Source organism: Macrotis lagotis, chromosome 2 (assembly GCF_037893015.1).
Source record: "Macrotis lagotis isolate mMagLag1 chromosome 2, bilby.v1.9.chrom.fasta, whole genome shotgun sequence".
Taxonomy (NCBI): Eukaryota; Metazoa; Chordata; class Mammalia; order Peramelemorphia; family Peramelidae; genus Macrotis; species Macrotis lagotis.
Window position 1 is genome coordinate 32,192,077 of NC_133659.1, and position 22,215 is coordinate 32,214,291.

The 22,215-nt window shown below is 50.5% G+C and overlaps 1 protein-coding gene across 1 annotated transcript in view; it reads left to right on the plus strand.

The window, feature by feature from the left end:
- Positions 1-10,393, plus strand: part of PIK3R3 (phosphoinositide-3-kinase regulatory subunit 3) — a 58,275-nt gene extending 47,882 nt beyond the window's left edge. Inside the window, exons 4-10 of the mRNA XM_074221539.1 lie at positions 1,808-1,988; positions 2,605-2,730; positions 5,721-5,863; positions 8,032-8,208; positions 8,417-8,491; positions 8,636-8,806; positions 10,108-10,393. Of these exons, the coding sequence (XP_074077640.1) occupies positions 1,808-1,988; positions 2,605-2,730; positions 5,721-5,863; positions 8,032-8,208; positions 8,417-8,491; positions 8,636-8,806; positions 10,108-10,306 (1,072 nt within the window). The 3' untranslated portion in view covers positions 10,307-10,393. The remainder of the gene's footprint in view (positions 1-1,807; positions 1,989-2,604; positions 2,731-5,720; positions 5,864-8,031; positions 8,209-8,416; positions 8,492-8,635; positions 8,807-10,107) is intronic.
- The last annotated feature ends 11,822 nt before the right edge of the window (positions 10,394-22,215 follow it).

Here is a 22,215-nt window from a genome sequence, read left to right on the forward strand (position 1 = left end):
TGATTGGGCAGGACACTTCAGAGGAAATCTATCTCTAGAGTTCTTGGCAGGGAGGGAAAGAGGGTGAGAGGAAGAACTTATATCCCCATTTTACAGATGAGGAGACCAACTTGCCCCAGGTCACACAGCTAAGTGGCACCAATGTTCTCTCTCCATTGGGGTATGCCCTCAAGAAGCTACCTTGGGATGTCCTTTCTTCCCGTCTATTCAAAAATTAAAATTAAAAATGGAGCTCAATGGAGATGGCTACAGCATCTTGGAGTCTGTTGTGCCATGGGCTCAGTAGGCCTCCAATGGCCACATTTAGCTGTGACTATAGGTCATTCTGTAAGTTTGAACCTGACTCCTAGGTAAAGGTGATCTAACACCCATCAAATGTGAAACTTCAAAAACCATAATTGGAGAAAGGATTGGACAACAGGAGGATGGCCCACCTGTGTTAGTGGATTGGATGGTTGTTTCTGGGGATTCCCAGCACCTCTGTGACAAGAGAATGGGACCAAGAGCAGAATTCATTATCCTGGTCTCCATTATTCTGGGAGTGAGCCATGCTCCTTCCCTCAGTTGTCTGGCCAGAGCATCTTGGGCCACGTTCTGAGGAGATGTGACTTCTGAGTCCTCCCTGGCGGCCTCTGTGCTGGAGGTCCTCCAAACTGGGAAAGTGAGCTGAGGATGCCACTCAGAGGAACTTTTGGAGAGGGGACTTGGAGCTGTCTTTTGTCCCCGAGATGCTCCTCTCCCACAGTCATTCCCCCCAAACCCCTATAACATATCCCTTAAGTAACAACCTGCAGATATCAAAGTCAAAGAAGGCTCTTTGAAAAAAATGAAAGGAGAAAATTCATTCTGAACACAAGCTTCTGATAATCAATAGAAATGATGGCATCAAATAGGGAAATGAATGAATGTTCACCCAGGAGCTTTGCCTGTGACATCATTGTCCAGGCAGAGCCCAAAGGAATGAGGGATTCCCAGGGGATGGTCTAATGGCCTCAAGCCTAGGGACATCTCAGAGATTCCTAGATGAACTTTGTGATCACTCCAGAGTTTGACCTGACCATCCACAAAGGAAAAACCAAGTGGATGATGAGTGACTGTGGTGGAGACCCGGTAGTGCTGGTGTATGAGGACTTCTAACTTGCATAGATGCCCTAGAACTGAAGTAGAGGAAGAGGATGGGTTGGATTGTTTTTGGGGAATGATCAGAAGCTTCTCTCTGAAAGGTCACCTTACCCCAAAGAATCGGTCCCGCCACATTTAGCAATTCGGCTCCTGAGACTCACCGGGCCTCGGGGACAATGGACATGCCTCTCCCTGGCTCTCCCTGTTCTCTTCCTGACCCCCACTCCTATGTCCCCTTTTTACCTTGTCTCCCCATCAGAGCATAAGCTCTTTGAGGGTGCAAGGACCATCTTTTTTACTTATACTTGCAGTTCTAGCCCCTAGAAAGGTGCTGGCCCATAGTACGAGTTCAACAAATGCATGTTGTTGGATTGACAGAGCAGAAGCCCCTGGCCCAGGGAGTGGATACCCTGAAGCAAATTCCTGGGAGAACAGGATCCCACAGGGTGGGGAGATGTGGATGGGTTGTGCTCTGCTTTGGTGGTCAAGGTCACAGACCCCCTGGATGATGCCCACATGAGCATAGATCCACAGACTACTTTCTATATTGGGTCATTCCAACCTCACTAGGGGGAGAAGTTGTTGTCCCAGCCTCACACATCCAAATAAAACATGGTGAGCCACCTGTGACCAAGGGACTCCCTATGGGAAGCTGAGATTTAGTGGGCATCATTGTGTTTTACAGGAAGGGAGGCAATAACAAATTGATTAAGATTTACCATCGGGATGGCAAGTACGGCTTCTCAGATCCGCTGACGTTCGGCTCAGTGGTGGAGCTGATCAATCACTACCGCCACGAGTCTCTGGCCCAGTACAACCCCAAGCTTGATGTGAAGCTGATGTACCCCATCTCCAGGTACCAGCAGGTAAGGCCACACAGCGGCAGCGCTCCTCCCACCACAGCTCAGTAGAGGAGCCTGGCCAACACAGGCACTTCTGAGCATTTCATCATTTCAGAAAGACAGAGTGCATTCCCATAGCCTGAATGTTCAGCCCCAACATCACTGAGGTCAGGTGAAATGTCTCGGCATTGTTGTCGAGTGGAAATTGAATTAAAGTGACATGTTCCAAGTGAATGTTGAAGAAACATGCAGAGATACCACATTAGAATAGATAGAACAAGATATAAGGGTGGTAGAGCTCAGAGAAGCAAGATGGGCATAGACAGAGGGGTGCAGGATAGGCAAAGGCAGGATGGAAAGGGCAGAGGGGGCACAAGACAGAAACAGAATGGAATGAATGGGGGGGTGTGGAACAGACAGGCAGAATGGGTGTGACAGAGAAGGGTCACAGAATGGGCATTGCCAGATTGGAATGGACAGAGTGGGCACAGGCTTTCATGTGTGGCTTGTTGGCTGATGGGTTTGGTTGATGGCACAGCCCCATTAAGGATTTGGGGGCTGTTGGGAAATGAGACCAATGTGGGTCCAGGGAGAAGAAATGATTGTTACCCTATCAGTGCCCCTTCCTTTCTCTGTGCAGGATCAGCTGGTGAAGGAAGACAACATTGACGCTGTTGGCACCAAGTTGCAAGAATACCACTCTCAGTACCAAGAGAAGAGCAAAGAGTATGACCGGCTGTACGAAGAGTACACCAGGACTTCGCAGGTGGGTGGCAGTGGGCTGCTGGCTGGCAGAGCGCCAGCAGAGACTCTGGGAAGCTTCACTGTGGGAGGCCCCTTGACTTGGGGTCCCAGACAATTCATTTGTTCAAGGCATGCCTGGGCTGCCAGTTCCTTTAAGCTCCCATGCTGTCTTCAGACCCCACCTTGGGTGCCATTATTTTAAAAGGTAGTGTTGGCCCTGGGAATAAAAACCTAGAAACCAGAGCAGAGGAAGGCTGGTGGAAGACTGGGAAAGAGACACACGGTGAGGCAGGCCCTGCCTTCTATTTGTTTTTTGTTTTGGTTTTTAGTTTTTGGTTTTTGCAAGGCAATGGAGTTAAGTGATTTGTCCAAGGCCACACAGCTAGGTAATTATTAAGTTTCTGAGGCCAGATCTGAACTCAAGTCCTCCTGACTCTAGGTCTGGTACTCTATCCACTGGGCTACCTAGCTGCCCCTCTGTCTTCTATTTGTAAAGCTCCCAGCCTGGCAGATGAGAGGCCTGAAGGGGGCCATGAGGGGCAGAGCTGACCCCAAGGCACATTCACTTGGAGGACAGTGGAGGGTCCCCATTCAGAAGTTAGCAATGAAGCCAGCAACCTTCTTTGACAGAGAAGGAAACTAAGGCTAAGCAGATAAGAATGCCCTTTTCTTGGTCTGAGTTGGCCAGGATTCCTCTGAAGTCCCTGAGAGTCCAGAGAGGGTAGTGGGCAGGTCCCGGCTGGAGTGGAGGCAGGGCCCCAGGAAGTGGCACCCACAGTACAATTAGGTGGCGTAGCAGGTCCCAAACTCACAGCATGCATGGCAGGCAGACAGCTCAGGCCTCGTCTTCCTCATTCTCCAGAGGAGCTGCATGGTACCCCTCAGGCCCCAGAGCCCTGCCAGTGGCCCCTCGGCAATGACCTGCAGCCCTCCCCATGTCCCCGTTGGTGGTTTGAGTCCACACACCCAATAGGTACATTTTCCTTTGGTGATGGAGAGGGTTAATGTTTTGGCCTGGCCCTTTCCCCATTTTGCTTCCTGGCTCCTTTTTATTCTTTCCTAGTTAAGGCCAACTTGGTCTTATTTGACCCATGTTGAAGTCTGGAATGTGGAAGATGCTAGGAATTTTTATGATGCTCAGGACTATTTGCAGGCATTGCTTGAAAAACTTCTGGGCAAGCTCTGATCCAAGAAAATGCTTTCGACCGTGTTTCCTAGGTAGTTTTTCTTATTAGTCTGGATAATGATTGAGGCTCATATATGAGCTATTGATATTCATGATACCATAGCTCAACTCCTAAGGGGGGCCTAGCACTGGGATCACCCTTGTCTCCAGAGTCACCAACTGGGGGACCCTCCCTCTTGGGAACTGAATCTTAAATTTCTAGGAAAAAAAGGATTCTGACCCCCCCAACAGCCCCACATTGCTATAGGGGCCAACCTCAGGAAATGAGGGAGTCATTTATTCAGCCATCCTTCATTTGAGCCCAAACTTTTGGCAGCCTCCCAGCCTTTCCTTGTGGGGGAGTCTGGCAAAGGTGTCTAGGTGACATTCAGCTGCAGTGAGATGGTGCCATCAGGACCGATCCCTGGGACCCCCACAAAACAGACAGGACTGAGGGGCAGTTAGGTGGCGCAGTGGATAAAGCACCAGCCCTGGAGTCAGGAGTACCTGGGTTCAAATCCAGTCTCAGACGCTTAATAATTACCTAGCTGTGTGGCCTTGGGCAAGCCACTTAGCCCCATTGCCTAGCAAAAAAAAAAAAAAAACTTAAAAAAAACAGACAGGACTGAAGGGCTCCATTGGAGGAGAGGTCCTCTGCTGGGAGGGGAACCTCTGTTGCCTCCTCTGTAAAATGGGAATCATGAGAACATATGCTCCCAGATCTCCCCAGATCAAAGGAATTAGCATGGTAAAGTGATTTGTAAACCTAACTAGTTGAGTCAAGATGGTGAATGAGAAGGAGGCAGTCAAAGTCCACAGGGACAGCCTGAGGAGCAGGAGGGAGCTTGGGAGGAGGGTCACAGAGAGCAGGGTAGCCCTACCCTGTGGTGCCTGTAGGCAGAGAAGATAGACTGTAGAAAGAGAACGGTTGTGGGGATGCCCAGCCCTGGGCAGGGTCGCCGTAAAGGCAGAGAGCAGGGGACAGAAGTCAAAAAGCCTGGGAGGCCAGGAAGCCAGATCAGAGGGGCTGCGAGGGTGGGGGTGGGCAGAAAGAAAAGCCTGGGAGCCCCTTGGAACTATCTTTTTTAAACCCTATGGAAAGGAAACAGAGGGAAGGCCTGAAAGCCCAGGCAAGCTGGACAGCTTTGAAAGCTTGAAACTATATGTAATCCCTATGTAGAAGTGCCCATTTTATTGTGTTGTTAAGTTTAGAATAAAATCTGTACCCTCCCCCCATCTCTCTCTCTCTCTCTCTCTCTCTCTCTCTCTCTCTATATATATATATATACATATACATATAATATACATATACATATAATATACATATACATATACATATACATATACATATACATATACATATACATATACATATACATATACATATACATATACATATACATATACACACAGAAGGATGGGCAGAGATTCTAGGCCAAATCCTCCTTTAACCTTGCATTTAAGGCCTGGTTTCAAAAGCCTTTGGGGAAACTCTGATCTCCTTTCTTCCATTCCCCTCCATCCCTCCTGTCAAAAAACAAACAATTCCAAACAACCCAAGAACATTAAAGATTTGTAGAGGTCAGGTTGTCCCTTGGGTAGACAGGTGGCTCTGGACTTGAATCCAGCCTTGGTTTTCTCATCTTTATAATGGGGCTAACAAGGTGTTAGGAAGAGCAAAGATCAAGGAGTTGGGAACCTTTCAGAGATTCACAAACACATCCTCATTGTGGTCAGGCTTCTCTCCCTTCTCAACCCCCCTCCCCCCCACCTCAGCCCCAAGCGAGGTGCAGGCAGGACCCTGGTCTTACCCACCAAACATGTCTGGTTTTCTTCCTTCTCTATAGGAAATTCAAATGAAGAGGACAGCAATTGAAGCTTTTAATGAAACAATTAAGATATTTGAGGAGCAGTGCCAGACACAGGAGCGCCAGAGAAAAGACTATATTGAGAGGTTTCGGAGAGAGGGGAATGAAAAGGAGATTGAGCGGTAAGTGTCCCCTTATCCCGGTGAGCATCCTTGGGCCTGTGGCCCGTGTCCCAGTGTTTGAACACAAGGGCAGCTCTCCTTGGCTCCACTAAGATGGAGAACAAGAAATCTTAGCCTTGTTGAGGGCAGTGAGAGGGTCTGCTCGGGGATGGGACAGTTACCCATGAATTGCGTGAGCAGAGTGTGGGGCTCTATAGATTCAGAGGAGCCATCAACAAGGGAGGAAGAGCTGGGCCAGACATGGTGGGAGCAGCTGCCAAGGGTTGAGCAGAGGAGACAGTGCTCCAGGAAGCAGGAGTCTCCTCAGTGTGAGGATGCTCTGAAGAAAGGGATGACAGTCAGGGCTTGTCTTGGTGGCACCATAGAGTCTTGGGAAGGCTTGGGGGCCCGGGCACCTGAGGTGACCAGGGAACGAATAAAAGGATATTGACTGACCCTGGTGATTGATTAGAGGAAGAGAGAACAGTGAGTCAGAGACCAAGATAGAGAAGTGGACAAGGGAGGAATGTGACTTGGATGGGAGGGCTTAGGGTGATGTCAAAGGATCCTTGGAGTCTGGTAGGTAGACTAGACCATGGGCAGAGCAGACTGTGGGTGCCTGGAGAGAGGGTCTGGTTGGTTTTTATTTCCATAGCTTCAGTGGCCAGCATGTAGAAGCTGGGCCTGGAGAAGGACATAGAGGGGTCAGTCAAGGAGGGCCAGGATTCTGGAGGAAGCTGGGAAAGGCCCAGCAGAGGAGATGTGAGCAGACACACCATCTCTGGTGACCTTGGAAGAATCCTTGAAAAGATGCCAGGAGCCATCTGGGCTGGAGGGGAGGGTTCTGAGTATGGACTATAGGCACTGATTGTGTCAGGAAAGAAGGGAGACCCAGGGGAGGCAGAGGCAGAGGCACTCCCACAGCCAGAGGTCAAGGACAGAGGAAAATCCATAGGCACCAAAATGCTTATGGCCACTGACATTCTGGTGGCAGAATGCAGGAAATAAGAATGAGGATGACAGACCTTTCTAGGGCTCTGCAAAGTTCGCAAAGCATATTTCAGACATTGTCCCCACTTTACAGGTGAGGAGACTGAGGTTCAGAGAGGAAAGTGACTTGCAGGTGACCCAGCTCAGCCAGTGTTAGAGGCCAGAGTCAAATCCTTCTGACAAGTCCCTTCCAGTGCCCTGCCCCAATGCCCAGCGAGCTGTCAGGAGCCAGTTTTAGTGGCCCATGAGGGGACTGTGGGATGACTTGTCTGAACTGATCCAGAGCAGAGGAAGCTCTCCTGCTGCTGGAGATGAGGCTCAGAAGTCTTGGTGAAGCCCTCTTTCCTCCTCCCTTCTTCCCCATTCCTTTTCCCTTTCCCTGTTCTCTATCCTACCTCTCTTTCCTCTCCCTCCCCCTTTTTCCTCTCTTTTCCCTCCTCCCCTCCCATCCTCCCTCTTTCCCCTCCTTCCCCTCCTTTCTTCCTACTTCCATCTTCCCTCTCCCTTCTTCTTTCCTCCCTTCTTCCTTCTCCCTCCTCCCCTCTCCTTTCTTCATCTTCCATCTTCCCTTCCCCTCCTCCCTCTCCCTTCTTTCTCTTTCCTCCTCCCTCTCCCTCCTCCCACATCTTCATACACGCCATCAGTCACAGTCAGTTTTGTTGAGATTAATTTCTTTGTCACCATGAAAGGTTCTGGGTTGTGATGCTACACAAAAGGCAGCAATAGAACTTTAGAGGGGTCAGGCAGGCCTAAGGGCCTTCTCGGGTACATGCAGACTTTTGTACCCCCTGTGGGCTGGGCACCAGGGTAGCTGAGGCTTGAGAGCAGGGACCCTGGGGGTCACCAGTGTCTCTTACAGATCCTAGTGCACAGTAGGCACTTCATAAGTCTTGGTGGGGTAAACTGGATTGGACGGGCTCAGCATGGTCCTGGCTCCTGGGGGCTGGCGGTGATGGAAAGACTCCAGAAAACAGAAGGAGGGATGGGGGGAAGCTCCCGGCTCCCAGGCCCTGCAGCCTTTCCCTTGGCCATCACGGGGCAGAGCAGCACCGAGGAGGCCCTAACAGGGTGTCATTGGGATTGCCACGGCCCAGAGGGCAGAGGGCGCAGTCTCCCACTGGGTCCAAGGATCATCCAAGCCTGGCTGCCGCCCCCGCTGGGATCCCTCACCTGGCCCGTAACACGCAGCTCCTTTTCAGGATAATGATGAATTATGAGAAACTGAAATCCCGCCTGGGGGAAATCCATGACAGCAAGATGCGACTGGAGCAGGACTTGAAGAAGCAAGCCCTGGACAACCGGGAGACCGACAAGAAGATGAACAGTATCAAACCCGACCTGATTCAGCTGCGCAAGATTCGTGACCAGTATCTCGTGTAAGTGACTGGGGCAGCCAGAGGGGAGCTCTGCTTCTGAAAGCAGAAGTGGTGGGCGCCAGGCGGCGGAGAAGGTTTCTGTGGGCAGATTCTCCAGCCCATGCAGAGACACCATCCTGTCCGGTCTGAGCAGATGGGCTCTGGAGGGCTTGGGGTGGACCCCCAGGGACCCAGAGCCCATATCAAGATACTCTTTCTCCATCTACAGATGGCTCAGTCACAAAGGAGTGAGACAGAAACGCCTCAATGACTGGCTAGGAATCAAGAATGACCACATCGATGAGTAAGTGCCTTTTGGGGCCCCCCTGGGAAGGGCGTTTGTGGCTAAAGAACCTGGGCAGGCCCACCCCGAGCAGGGTGTCTCTCTCTGGGCTGGTGGGGGGAACCCTGCCTGCCTGATGGAGTCACTTTCTCACCTTCTTCCTAGGACCTATTTTATGAATGAGGAAGATGAAAATCTGCCACATTACGATGAGAAAACGTGGTTTGTCGGGGATCTCAATCGACTCCAAGCAGAGGACCTGCTCCATGGGAAACCCGATGGAGCCTTTTTAATTCGTGAGAGTAGTAAGAAAGGATGCTACGCCTGCTCTGTGGTGTGAGTCTCTTATTCTGCTGCCATCTGAGCCGGCCACTAGCCGCATCTGAAGGGTCCTGCAGAGGACTCCAAGCCTGGCTCCTGGGGGAGTGGGGCTTCTGGAGTCTCTCCAGCCGCCTCTCCAGCAATGACCAAGGGGCAGGCAGTCCAGAGTTGTGGTCAGGAATGGACGGGAGGCCCAGCTGAGCTTTGGTTCTGCTCTTTTAGATGTGGGAGAGGCAAGCACAGAGATCATGGGCCCTAACAGACCATTTATGTCATCCAAGTCTTCATTTGGCAAAAGGGAAAACCGAGGCCCAAGAGGGGAAATTGGGACTAGTTAGTGTAGACAGAATTATCTCTACTTCATGAAGAGAACTCCAGGGCTTGAACCAGTAAATACATCCTTCTTGCTGTTGTCAAGAAGCCATTCCCTTTGCCAGTTCAGGTGCCAGGTGCTGGTCCATCTTGCTGTCTCTGTTGAGGAGCCTTTTGTCCTTCCCATAGAAGGCCTCGGGAATGTGAGGAGGCAGGAAGAAGAAATTTTTGCCCCCAGCCCAGTGCCAGGGACAGGGCTTAGATGACATGGGCTTGTCACTTTTGCCTCCACAATGGTTGGTGTTATCTCAATGGTAGTGACAAGGAGTTGGGGAAACTTTCAGAGGCCCCATCTCCAACACCTAGGTACTCCACCAGCCCTGGCCCAGGGGAGCCATCCAGAAAGCACAGGCCAGAGGTGTCCTTTGCCCCAGGCAGCAAACCCTGGGCTGGAGGGGGGAAGCAGGCAGAGAGTATCCAGAGACTTCTTCCCTTCCCTTCCCTTCCCTTCCCTTCCCTTCCCTTCCCTTCCCTTCCCCCCTCCCCTCCCCTCCCCTCCCCTCCCCTCCCCTCCCCTCCCCTCCCCTCCCCTCCTCTCCCCTCCCCTCCCCTTCCATTCTGCCTTGGGTAGCTGCTGCCTCCAGGAGCCGCTCCCTCACCCCAGCTTCCCCAGATTCTCTCCCACTGGCTTTCAGAGTCTTTGATGGACACAATCAGCCTGAGAAATGGCCTCTCTTTGAGCAGAGCAGCCCACCTGCCATGCCTCTGCCCCATACTCACCCAGCTTTAGTTAAGGGTCTTGGTTGGGAACCTTGGTTTCCTCATCCATAAAATGGAGCTTCTGAGCCTTGGCCTTCCTCTAAGGTACTGGCCAGGCTCAGCTTCAAGGGCTCTTCAGCCAGGAGCCTTTCTGGGACATTGAGCCGGCTCCTTGGGGCAGGGGTCCCTTTTGTCCCCCCGTCCTTCCTGACCACCGCCTCTCTTCTCTCTTGTCTGGATCATAGGGCGGATGGGGATGTGAAGCACTGCGTGATCTACAGCACTGCGCGAGGTTACGGCTTCGCCGAGCCCTACAACCTCTACGGCAGCCTGAAGGAGCTCGTCCTGCACTACCAGCACACATCCCTAGTCCAGCACAACGACTCGCTCAACGTGCGGCTGGCCCACCCCGTCTACGCACAGCTGCCCTCCCACTGCAGATAGACGCGGGCCAGGGAACGCGGCCAGAGCCGCAGCCGAGGGAGCCGGGGGCTTTTCTACGGTTTGGATCAGCAGGACGACGATGATGGCGAGGATGAGGAGGGTGACGAGGGCATTCTTTCTACTTAGACTGCTTGTTTTGCACAAGAAGTGATTCTGTGAATGTGAAGCAGAGGGGCCTAGGGGCCGGCCGGCGGGGGATCGGGGCCACCTCCTGTCAGGGTGCCGACACTCGCCTGTGTGCGTGCTCTGTGCTCCAGCCAACCGGCAGGTGGCTGCTGTTGTTAACACTGACACGCGCTCTCCCTCAGGGGAATAAATGAAGCACGAGAAACAGACAGACACCATTGGATGGAGAATGAGGGTCTTGTGGGGGGTAGGGGAGCGTGGCCAGGTCTCCTTGGGTCTTCGCTTTTGGCCAGGCCCTTCTGTAGAGCCAGGCTCAGTCAGGGATGGGCTGGGGGCCGACCAGCACAAAGCCTCTGCCCAGAGAATAGAGAGGCCTCTCTCTTCCCTTGCACCTCAGAGCCCCCACTGGGGCTGCTGACACGGGGTGAGGGGAGAGTAAGGGTCTGGGCTGAGGTTGCTGCCCCGGGGGAGAAGGGACTCTGGGCTGGCACCCCTGGTTATTCAGACAAGCTACTGCTGCTGCTGCTGCTGCTGCTGCTGTCACCGCCAACCCAAGGAAGTGGGAGACTGAGCTGACCAAAGGAAAAGGGGGATCTTCTCATTCCTTTTTCAAATAGCAGAATCCCCCCAACACACTGGCTTTCTTTTGGACCAAGGGTAAAGCGATCCCAGCGACAGCAGCCCAGCAGACAGGCTTTCCCTCCAGAAACTTCATCCCTAGACCAGGACGATCAGACCCTGGAGGCCCTGAGGGCACCGACCCAGGCAAGGGTTCCTCTCCACACCAAAACTCAAAAGAAAAAAAAAAGAAATGGGAATGTGTACATGGGCCGGAGACCCTGGGGTTTGACACCAGCTCCCGGACCTGCCAAGGGTGACTCATCCTCCTGGACCTTGGCACTTGAAGGATTCCCTGCTGAAATCCCTGTAACTCGTGTATGTGTAAAGACAGTGCAATGTTGTGCTTCCTGGGCCTGCAGAGCCACCCTGCTGCCCCCTCCCACCTGGGCCAGCCGCATAGCATCTCCCAGAACCTCCCGGATGCCACCTTGGGGAAGCGGCGAATCCCCAACTTTCCGGGGACCCAGCAAGACCCTCAGCCTTGGATTCATACCTAGATGCCCTGGATCCACCAGAAAAGAACAGAGGATCTGTCTGGTTTTCCCCTCACCTCCTCTTTTCCCTACCTAGTGTCTCATGGGCCTTACCTAGTTCCAGAGGGAGCCTCTGGTCTGTCTTTGTAGATCCAAGGTCCAAGATTATCTGGGGCATTAGGGGTAGTGTTTCCAGACCAGCACTCTGCTGGTTGCCATGCACTACAGGTGGAATCCTGGGGCCTCACCCAGCTGCCACATCCAGCTACAATTGCTTGTGGTGGGATTCCCCTGGCACTCGAGTCTTGCTTCTCCTCCCTTGGAGGAGCATTGGGCAGGGCAGAGCCTCCCCTGGGGAGGGCCTGGCCCAGGCTGTGGCAACCAAACAGCATATTCCAGCACTAGCAAGGAGTCTGGAGGGAGGCATTGACTAGGTTCTCACGTGGTTCCGCCCATCTGAAGGAAACCTTTGGCAAACTGGGAAGCCTTTAGGAGTATGCTCTTTAATGTCATTTCTAAGTTCTGTGGTTGGGACCAGGTACAAAAAAACAAAACAAAACACAAAACCCATCCGATTTCGGCCCATTGGCGATGGGCAGAGTGGATCACTCCCTCGTCATTCTTCCCTATGCCCAATGTCCTGGCAGAGGAGGCATCTGTAGCCAAACCTGGATCATGGCTCCCAGGGTGGGGCCCCTGCTGGAGGCCATGGGGGCAATGGGGGCCCCAGAAGAGCACTCTTTGGGAGGAGCAGGAAGGACCTTCAGTCTTCTTTGTGTCATACCTGAGCTTTTCTCAAGACTGGACCTAACTCAGCCAAGACCAGTGGCCCATGTTATGGACAAGAATGTCTTTGAAAAGGTACCAACGTCTGTTTGCAGCATAGATGGGGCAGAGAGCAGGAATGACCAGGAGTCGGGAGAGCACGGCTTAGAAGCATTCTAGGCTCTGGGGGAACTTGCCGGAGACAGATCCTCCTCTGGCTGCTCATTGAGCCCAGGCTCCCAGCACATCCTCACTCAGCAAGAGGGTGAAGGGGCCACCAGAAGCCTCCTGCCCTCCCAGCCTGCCTGGCATCCTGTGCCTGTGTGTGAGGTGGAAAAACTGGCAGCAACATATACACCAAGCCTGTGTCCTCTTAGAAAGCTCCTAAGAAAGAAGAGCCTGGTCTGGGCGCCTCATTCAGCATCTCTTCATGTGCTAGGTCCTGGCGAACACCTGGAATGATTCCCTGGCAGCAGGGATGGAGGAAGTTTGGAGGCACAGAGAGTTGGCTGCCGCCTGAGAGTTGGGCCATGGCTGAGAGTTGGGCCATGAAGGGCACCGGGCGGCATGAGGGGGAGGAGAGGAGCACGGGAGGAGTTACTCAAGCTGTAGCAAGGGTGAAGTCGGTGGTGGTGTGCAGCTTTGGTACAGCATAGGGATGAGCAAGGCTGGACCTGTCAGGGAGCTTTACTAGCTTTCCTGAGTTCTAGGCAATGCCTAAGCCCCCAAACATGTTTTGCCTCTGGAATGATTGGTGTGGATCAGCAGGAAATGGTCCTTGCTGCTCTTGTCTGGGAACGGAACAGTTTGGGAGCTTGGCTCCTTGCTGCTAACCTTATGGGACCAAGGTATGTTGGGCCTGGCACTTAGGGCTGCCTGGAGAGGGGTCCTTGGGACCTCTCCTGATATGACTTTGTAACCCTAGCCAGGAAGGCCAGGCTGCAGGAAGAGGAATGACCCTGTGAGTGCCAGCTGAGGATGTCTAGATGAGGCTGAAGCGATCTCCAGCTTCTCCTGGTGACCATGGCAGAGTCATCCAATAGTAGTGGGAGGCTGCTGCTTCTGGGGACAGAGTTCCAGACTCAAAAAAGGCCAGGAGGAGCTGAGGACATGGCCATGCCCGGATAAGTGCCAGCCAAGCAGGGCAGCCTTGACTGGGCCCCAAAGGCCTTGGTGATGAGCCCAAGCAGAGTCAGAACAACTGTATATCCTATTTTCCTATTTGCCCTTGCCCAGCGAGCTTTTCAGAAGGTGAGGGACCATGGACCCCCCTTGGCCTTCAGTGGTTAGTCCAAGATTAGCCCGCTGCAGGCTCTCTAAACAAGACTGGCTCCTCTCCCCACCTGAAGACCCCCACCCCAGGCTGTCTCCATGGGTAGGCAGTGCACCAACTGGGCTGCCCTGCCCCAGCCCTCCTGGCCCCAGAAGAGAGGGGAGGAGGCAGGAGGGAGGAGGGCCTCCTTCTCTCCCTCTTTCCCCCTCTCCTCCCTCCCCTCCCTCGCTCCCCAACAGAACCGTCGTTCACCTGGGTAAATTCCAGCATGTGACTCCAGCGCCCTGTCTCCCTGTTGTTACTTGTGTAAAATCTCTTCTGTCTTCTTTGATGTAGTCAAGAGAAAATTCATGTAGTTAATGTGAAAAGGAAAAAGCCCAACTGCTTCACAAGGAAACCAGTCAGTCATATGTTAGTGTGCGTGGACAACTCATGCTGTGCGTATGTAGCTGCTAGACCGGTCGTTACAGTTGTACTTGTCCCCACGTGTGCGTGTTGCGACGGCCAGGGGAGGTGCCCTTTGGCCTTTGGGCCAATTTGCTCCAGGTTAAAATGCAATAAACAGTTGCAATAAAGCACATTCCCTGTGTGATGTGGTATGGTGGGCCTGTGGGTATAGACAAGTGAGCCTCGGTAAAAGGGCAAGGTGGAATGTTCTATTGCTCCCCTCACCCCACTGTATCTACAAGGTAGGCTCTAGAGAAAGCGAAGGGCTCTCGATGAAGGTTCTCCACATTGATGACTGTAGGGGAGGCTATGATTCTTGGCAGGGTGAGGGGGACCTCAGGAAGAGACATCATTGGTGTCTTCCGCATATCTGGTTCTGAGGGAGAAAGTGAGGCCGGTGACTTAGCACAGCCCCGCCCCCACTCAAATTCAATACACATACTTGTCGTGGCATCACGTCCCTGATGTCATGGTCTTCAAGAATGAAAGACAAACATCATCATCATCATCATCATCAGGCTAGAAAAGAAGTAGGGACAACCTCTGGGGTCCAGACTCAGAGGAGAGCCTCCCTCCCTCTCTTGAAACTTTCCCATGGGCTGCTTTGGGAAACAAGCAGCCAGAATCAGGACTCAGACGTCCCCCTCTCCTTACAACCAAAAGAATCTCCTAAATACACACCCGGGGTCCCCACTCCCATGTCCTCCTGAATCCTGGGATGGAAGGAGCCCTCTGAGGCCAAATGGTGGGGACATACTAGATTGGGATGGAAAGTTGCCATTCCTCCAATAGAGGCTGGGACTGGAGGAGATGGTTCATACCTGTAAGGAATGATGGGGAGGAAATAGCAAAAGGAGACAAGAACTAGGGCATGGAAGGCATGGGGTGGGGGTAGGAATGGTGCAGGGATTCACCACTTCTCAGCAGAGCACAATTACTGAAGGCAAAGCAGAGGTTTGGCCTTGAATGGGTAGAACTACTTGCCCCAAATCTTTAAAATCAATGTTTTGGGATGGGAGGGGATAAAATCCCTGACTTTGGATAAAACTGCCTACCCAACCCCCAAACCCTTCCCTAGAGACTTTCATTGATTCTCCTAGTGAGGAGGACGTGGAAGGCACTATGAGAGGGGAGGCCAAAGATAGTGGGGCTGGATCTCAGGAACTTTCTCATAATTAGAACTATCCCAAATTCCTTAGGAAGTTGTGAATTCTCACCATCTAAAGGTGCTCATTCTGAGGCTGGATAACCTGGATTCAACTGGATAATCTCTGATTCCAGAATGTTTGAGCAGGAAGGAACCTTCAGAATACAGCATGATCTCCATTATAATTCAGATATTCTGTAACTGTCCCAAATGGGTAAACTAAGACCTATAGAGGAGAAGGATTTTGTCCAGGATTGAGCATCATCTTTCTCCCCAACAATGAATGATGGGAAAGACATGAGAGACTACTGTAAGGAAGGGTTGTGGGGGGACAATAGAATCAGTTCCAGAAGCTGAGCTTTAGGATGCATTTCATATCCACCAGGCTCTAACAGCTAGGTGGCTTAGTAATTAGAACAGTGGTCCTGGAGTCAGGAAAATCTGAGTTCAATCTGGCCTCAGATACTAAATAGCTGTGTGACCCTGGACATGACATTTAACCCTGTCTGTCTCAGTTTCCTCTTCTGTAAAATGAACTGAAGAAGGAAATGGCAAGCTACTCCAGTAATTTTGCCAAGAAAACCCCAAGTGGGGGATACAACTGAAATGGCTGGACAACAAACAAATGGCCCTAATACAGAAGTCCTTAGGATCAAGCAAGCACTAACATCAATCCTACACAAACCCTGAATCCCCTTCCCACTCCCATTGTACACAACTGAATCATGCTGCCTCCAAGGGGAGGGAATCCATGCTGCCTCCTTCCTCTGACTATCCATGATTCACCCCCCCCCCCCAGCAACATGGTTCGGCACCCTCCCTATCACGTCTACTCTGGACTCTGTCCAAACACGGAAGACGAGCAGGTTACACACCTCCAGTTCTGAAGAAGCCCCTTCCCTGCAACCCCCGTTCTCACCTGGGGCCTTGCTGAGCTGCCTGCCCACAGGGAACCACACATCTACAATGCGAGAAGCCCACACACAATCTCATGTGCTCCTAGGCTCAAGCCCACAAGATACCAAATTAAGTGGGAGAAGACACAAGCAGAATGAAAGGACGAGGATCCACAAATGATGCCACTCAGGAGGTCAGATCATGGGGCTCTGATCTCAAAAGGGTGAAAATCAGGATCAATGGGATGGCTCTCAGCTGGAGTCAAACAATACTGATTCCCGAAGCACAAAACCTGAAAAATATATGAGGAGTTTAGGGCAAATCAGGTCAGAAAAACATTAACTGCCTATGCTGAATCAGGCACTGTGCTTGATGCTGAGAGTACAAAGGAAGGCATAAGCCAGTCCCTGCCCTCAAGGAGCTCTGACTCTATTGGAGAAGACAGGCTGCAAACAACGATATACAAACAGATAAATAAGACTAGATAAATGAGAAATGATCAACAGAGGGAAAGCGTTGGAATGAAGGGAAAGTGGGAAAGGTTTCCTGTGCAAAGTTGGGTTTTAGCTGGGACTTGAAGGAAGCCAAGAGAGAGAGAGATGAGTGTGGAGAGTATTCCAGGCATAAGGGACAGGTCAAAGAAAATATCTAAAGTCAGGATAAGAGGGTCTTGGTCAAGGAACAGCAAGGAAACCAGTGAATGTGAGAAAATTGGAAAGGCAGGAGAGGGTTAGGTTGCTATCGGAGATTTCACTGGATCCTGGAAGCCCCTGGAGTTTTCTGAGGAGATAGATGACATGATCAGATCTAACCATACTTGAGGAATATCACCTTGGCAGCTAAGTAGAGGACTGTTGCAATAGTCCAGACAGGAGATGATGAGGACCTGCACTGGGGGGGGGGCACTGTCAGAGGAGCAGGGTATCAGAAAGATGCTGCAGAGGTGAAATCCTGGAGAGATGCTGGTGAAGTGGACAAGAGATGCTGCAGAGGTGAAATCCTGGAGAGATGCTGGTGAAGTGGACAGGAGATGCTGCAGAGGTGAAATCAGAAGGCCTTTAGAATGGCCTGATGGAGGTGAGAGAGAGGGAAAAGTATAGGGTGATGAGTTGGGAGCCCTGGGGACTGAGAAGATGCTGGTACCCTTAACAATAAGGGAAATTAGGAAGAAGGGAGGGTTGGGGGGTGTGTAAGATGTTCCTCATGCATCAGCCATGTGGTAACAAGCAGCTTTGAAAGTTGACACAAACCTGGGCTGCTTAGGAGTCAATAAATCTATCCATCCATGCATCAATATATATATTTATTAAATGCCCCCAGACTCTGGCCATGCAGGTACTGTGCTGAGCATATGCAACGACAGAAGTAAAATGTGACTGTCCCCACAGAACTTATATTCCATCAGGAAAACAAATTTGCACATAAAATAACTAAAAGGTAATTTGGAGGAGTATGGAAGTCAGGGGGAGGCATTAATTGCTGGGAGCTATCAGGTCCCCTCATGTAGGACTGGCATCTTAGCTGATCTTTGGATGAAATGAGGGATTCTACAAGATGGAGTTGAGCAGAGAGTACATTCCAAATGTGGAGGATAGCCTGTGCACAGAGACAGGGAATGAGACCCATTCGGCCTGGGACCCAGGGACCCACTAAGACCCAAATTTAAGGTAAAAGTCTATAAAAGTCTACCCAAATACTACCAAATATAATCCAAAAGTTCTGGAGATTGGAAACCCAAGCCTGGTGAAGCTAGATACTGTGGTAGATAAGAGCACTGGGCCTAGTCAGGATGATCTGAGTTCAAATCCACTCTTAGTTGCCTACTTGCTGTGTGACTTTCTAATCTTCAGCCTCTCCCTATTTATTTGGCTGGCTTCGCTCAAGAAAGGTCCGTCTACTTCCTCTCTTCTCACACTCCAGGTTCCAAACCTCAGCATTTGAATGAAATCATTCTCTCCAAAATTATTAATGATCTCTGAGTGGCCAAATCCAATGGCTTTTTCTCAACCCTCATCTTTCTTTACCGTACTGTAGCCTCTGACACTGTCAACCCCCCCCCCATTCTCTTCTCTCTAGGTTTTTAGAATGGCCCTCTCCCCTGGTTCTCCTCCATTGCAATTATCCTCTAATTAGACTCTAGATTTAAGCCTCTCCTCTTTAATCCTCTCTGTATTCAGCTGCCAAAGAGACCTTCCAAAAGCTTAGGTTTGATATCATTTTCTTTCCCCTCACCCCCAAGTTAGTGAACTCCAATGGCCCCCCCCCCCCCAGGATCACTCACACTGAGATTTTAAAACAATGGCCTTCCTGCTATTCTCTGCACAAGACCCTGCATCTCCAGTCTCTGGACATTTTTTCTGACTGAACCCTACACCTGGAATACCCTCTCTCCTCTTTTCTGCCTTCTGACTTCCTAACTTCCTTCAAGTCACAGCTAAAATACTACCTTTTAGAGGACTTCCCTAATCTCACTTAGTTCTAGTGTCTTCCATTAATTACCTCCAATTTATACTGTCTAAGTCTGTTTAGACTGTGAGCCCCTGGATGGCAGGGGCTGTCTTGAATCTTTCTTTGAACCCCATGGGCTTAGCACAGGCCTAATAAGTACCTAATAGTGACTAGTTGATTCTTCTTTTGTCTGACTCTCTGCAGTGCGCACTCTAGGAGAGGAGGTTGGGGAAGCCTGGATCCCCTGATTTTTTCTATGTGTGCCTCTCTCTCTCTCTGTCTCTTCTCACAGCTGAGTCTGGGGGTCTGGATCCCCTAATTCTATCTCTGTCAGACACACACAGAATGAGGCTGGGGGCCTGGATCCCCTAATTCTATCTGTCACACACACACACACACACACACACATACACACACACATACACAACTGAGGCTGGGGGCCTGGATCCCCTAATTCTATCTCTGTCACACACACACAGAATGAGGCTGGGGGCCTGGATCCCCTAATTCTATCTCTCTCTGTCTCACACAAATACAGAACTAAGGCTGAGGGTCTGGATCCCCTAATTCTATCACCCTGTCACACACACACACACACACCTGAGTCTGGGGCCTGGATCCCCTGACCCTGACTCTATCTCTGTATCACATATATATTTGGGGCTGAGGCCGGGAGGCTGGGGACCCCATGGAGCTGGATCTCTGGATCTAGGGTAGCTGACTCTCTCAAGCACACTGGAGGTGGAGGGACTGTGGGAGTCAGTGACGTCAGCCCCTCCGGGCTATTTCTGGCTTCTGGGCGGTTGATTCCAGCTTCTCTCTTGGCCTCTTTTCCTGAAACCATGTCTAAGCCTGGCCCACTGCCTGGGGTGGCAGGAAGGGTGAAGGTAAGGCCCTAAGAACTGCAGGACCTACCTGCCCCCTCCTAGAAGTCCTCAGATACAGGGCGTAAGGGTGGGGGCAAAGGGGACACCCACTTATCCCTGTGGCCACAAGTTCTTCCTCAGCTCGGGTGGGGGTGACTGCTGCCATTGAGAGACAGTTCTGGCCTCCGGAAGGCCGGTAAGGCTATCCCTGACCCTGTCATTCAAGGTCCGCCGGAGCCCGGCTCCAACTTTCCCACTTGGTCTACTCTAATGTTTGTTGACTGACTTGTATCAAATTGAATGTCCCATACGTGCTTCTAACGCAACACATCCTCAAATGAACTCATCCTCTTCGCCCCCAGACCCTTCCTCCCTCCATCCTCCCAGACATCCAGGCTCCCCCACCAGGTGATGCTTGGACTGGTCCTGCTCCCTCACACTCGCCACGTAGCAGATCTCTTGCCAAATCTTCCTTTCCGCCTTCACAAGATCGGCCAGCCGTGTCCCTTTCTCTTCACACTCAGGGCCAACATCTTAGTTCAGGCCCATGACATCCCAAGCTTGAACTATGGCAGAAATCGCCTTCTCTCTGGTCTCCTCAGCTCTGACTCCTCCCGCCAGGATCCACTGTCCACTCAGCTACCGAAGCATAGGCCTGACCGTGTCAACGCTCTGTCCAAGGTTCAGCAGCTCCCCAACGCCTCTGATAAACTCCCGCCATTAAAACTTTACAATCCGCCTCCAGTGTATCTTTCCAGACATGTCCCACAATTCTTATGTACTCCATGTTCCAGTCAAACTAACCTCTACCTTTCCTGTACATGACATTCCACTTCCCGAGCTGGCCCTTATGCCTCCTCATCCCTGACTCTGAGAATCCCCAGTACCCTTCAAGGTGCAGCTGCCACATCTCCCACATCTTCCTACCACAATTGTCAATGTTCTCCCCATCCCTCCCAGATTTATTTGGTTGTGATGGTGGTCTTAAAGCAGTTAGGTGGCACAGAGGATAGAGTCCCAGGTCAGAAATCATCAAGACCTGAGTTCAAATCCAGCCTCAGACACTAACTAGCTGTGTGACCCAAGCAAATCACTGAACCCTATTTACTCCAGTTTCCTCCTCTGTAATATGACTTGGAGAAGAGCATGGCAAACCACTCCATATCTTTGCCAAGAAAATTCCAAATGTGGCCACAAATAGCTGGACGTGACTGAAATGCCTAAACACTAATGGTCCAGCCAATGAGAGCATGGTCCTAGGAGTATGTACAGTGGAATCACATGGGTGTTTGGTGAGCTTGTTTCTAGAAGGGCATGATGATGCAGAATGAAGGGGTCTGGCCCTCCCCTTCTGAGACTGTGTGGAGATTCAGAGATGATTTACTATTTACTGCAATATGAGTCCCTTTGACGGACTAGGCAAGAACCAAAAATTACTTCAAAAGATATTAACTGACCTAAATGAACTCTTTTTTTCCTACTTATGTCCAAGTGAGGAGGAGGAAATGGTATAAGCCTCCAGGTACACAGAGATTGGGCTGGTGCAAAGATGTAGCCCAGAAGAGAATCAGCCTAGGGGTTCAGACACCATAACCTGCCACAAGGAGCAGCTATGGATTCAAATCTCTTTTCTAGGTTCCACAAACCCATCACTGACAGAGGTTCAGCTATTAGTTTTTCCAGGAACCTAGGATGATATTCATCTGGCCCAGGAGACTTTTTATTTATTCATTCATTCATTCATTCATTCAAGGCACTAGAGCTACCTTTTTCATCTTAATTATCAACTCCCTTTATAATCTTAATTATCTCCTTTTTTAGCCATTCTTAGATCACTCCCATTGGAGAGTTCATTCTTCCTGGCAGAAAAATCAGAAACAATGAGACTCTGGCTCCTTTCTGCTGACAATTATCATTGTCTTCTCCACCCCTAGCAAAGATCTGAGACTTTCCCTAGTCTTCCTTGCCCTCCTGAAAGCTCCTCCTTTGTTTTTCCTTTGCTTCTCTCAGCTCCCCTCACCAACTTCAGTCACTGAGGAAATGAGTGATCTACTAGCAAAATCTCAAAAGAAAATCATAGTTTAGGGATAAATTCAACTAAAATTCCTAGAAGAGGAAAAGGTTTTTTAAAAAGAGTTTTTAGAAGTTTCTTTTTTTAAAAAAATAAAATAAAAGCTCTAGAGGAAAAAATAGAAAATAAATGAGAGCTGTAGAAGAAAGAATTGAAGAGAATCATTTGGTTTTTATGAGTTCAAAATCCTTGCTCAAGTAACAAGATCCCCAACATAATATTCTTATTAGCCCAACTAAAGACCAAAGATATCAATGACTCCATGAAATGAGAAATATCAAAAGAATATATGTTTAAAAGGTTAAAAACTAGAAAATGTAAGGTACATCATAGACTTGAAAACAGATTGAAGCAGGGGGAAGTTTAAGAACATCACACTACCTGAAAGCCATTACCAAGGGGGAAAAAAAAGACCTTACACCATGTTTTGGTGGGGGGAGGGTTGGCAAGGCAATGGGGTTAAGTGACTTGGCCAAAATCACACAGCTAGGTAATTATTAAGTGTCTGAGATTAGATTTGAACTCAGGTCCTCCTGACTCCAGGGCCGGTGCTCTATCCACTGTGCCACCTAGTTGCCCCAATCCAGGAAATCTTAAAAGAAACTACCAAGAGCTCTTAGAACCAAGAAGGAAAATAGAAATCCATCAGTCGCTTCCTGAAGGAAACCTCCAACATTAAAATTCCCAGGAGCGTTATAGACAAAATCTAGAGTTTCCAGATCAAAGAAAAATTACTTTCAACTTCCAGAAAGAATTCAATGACCAATAAGCCACA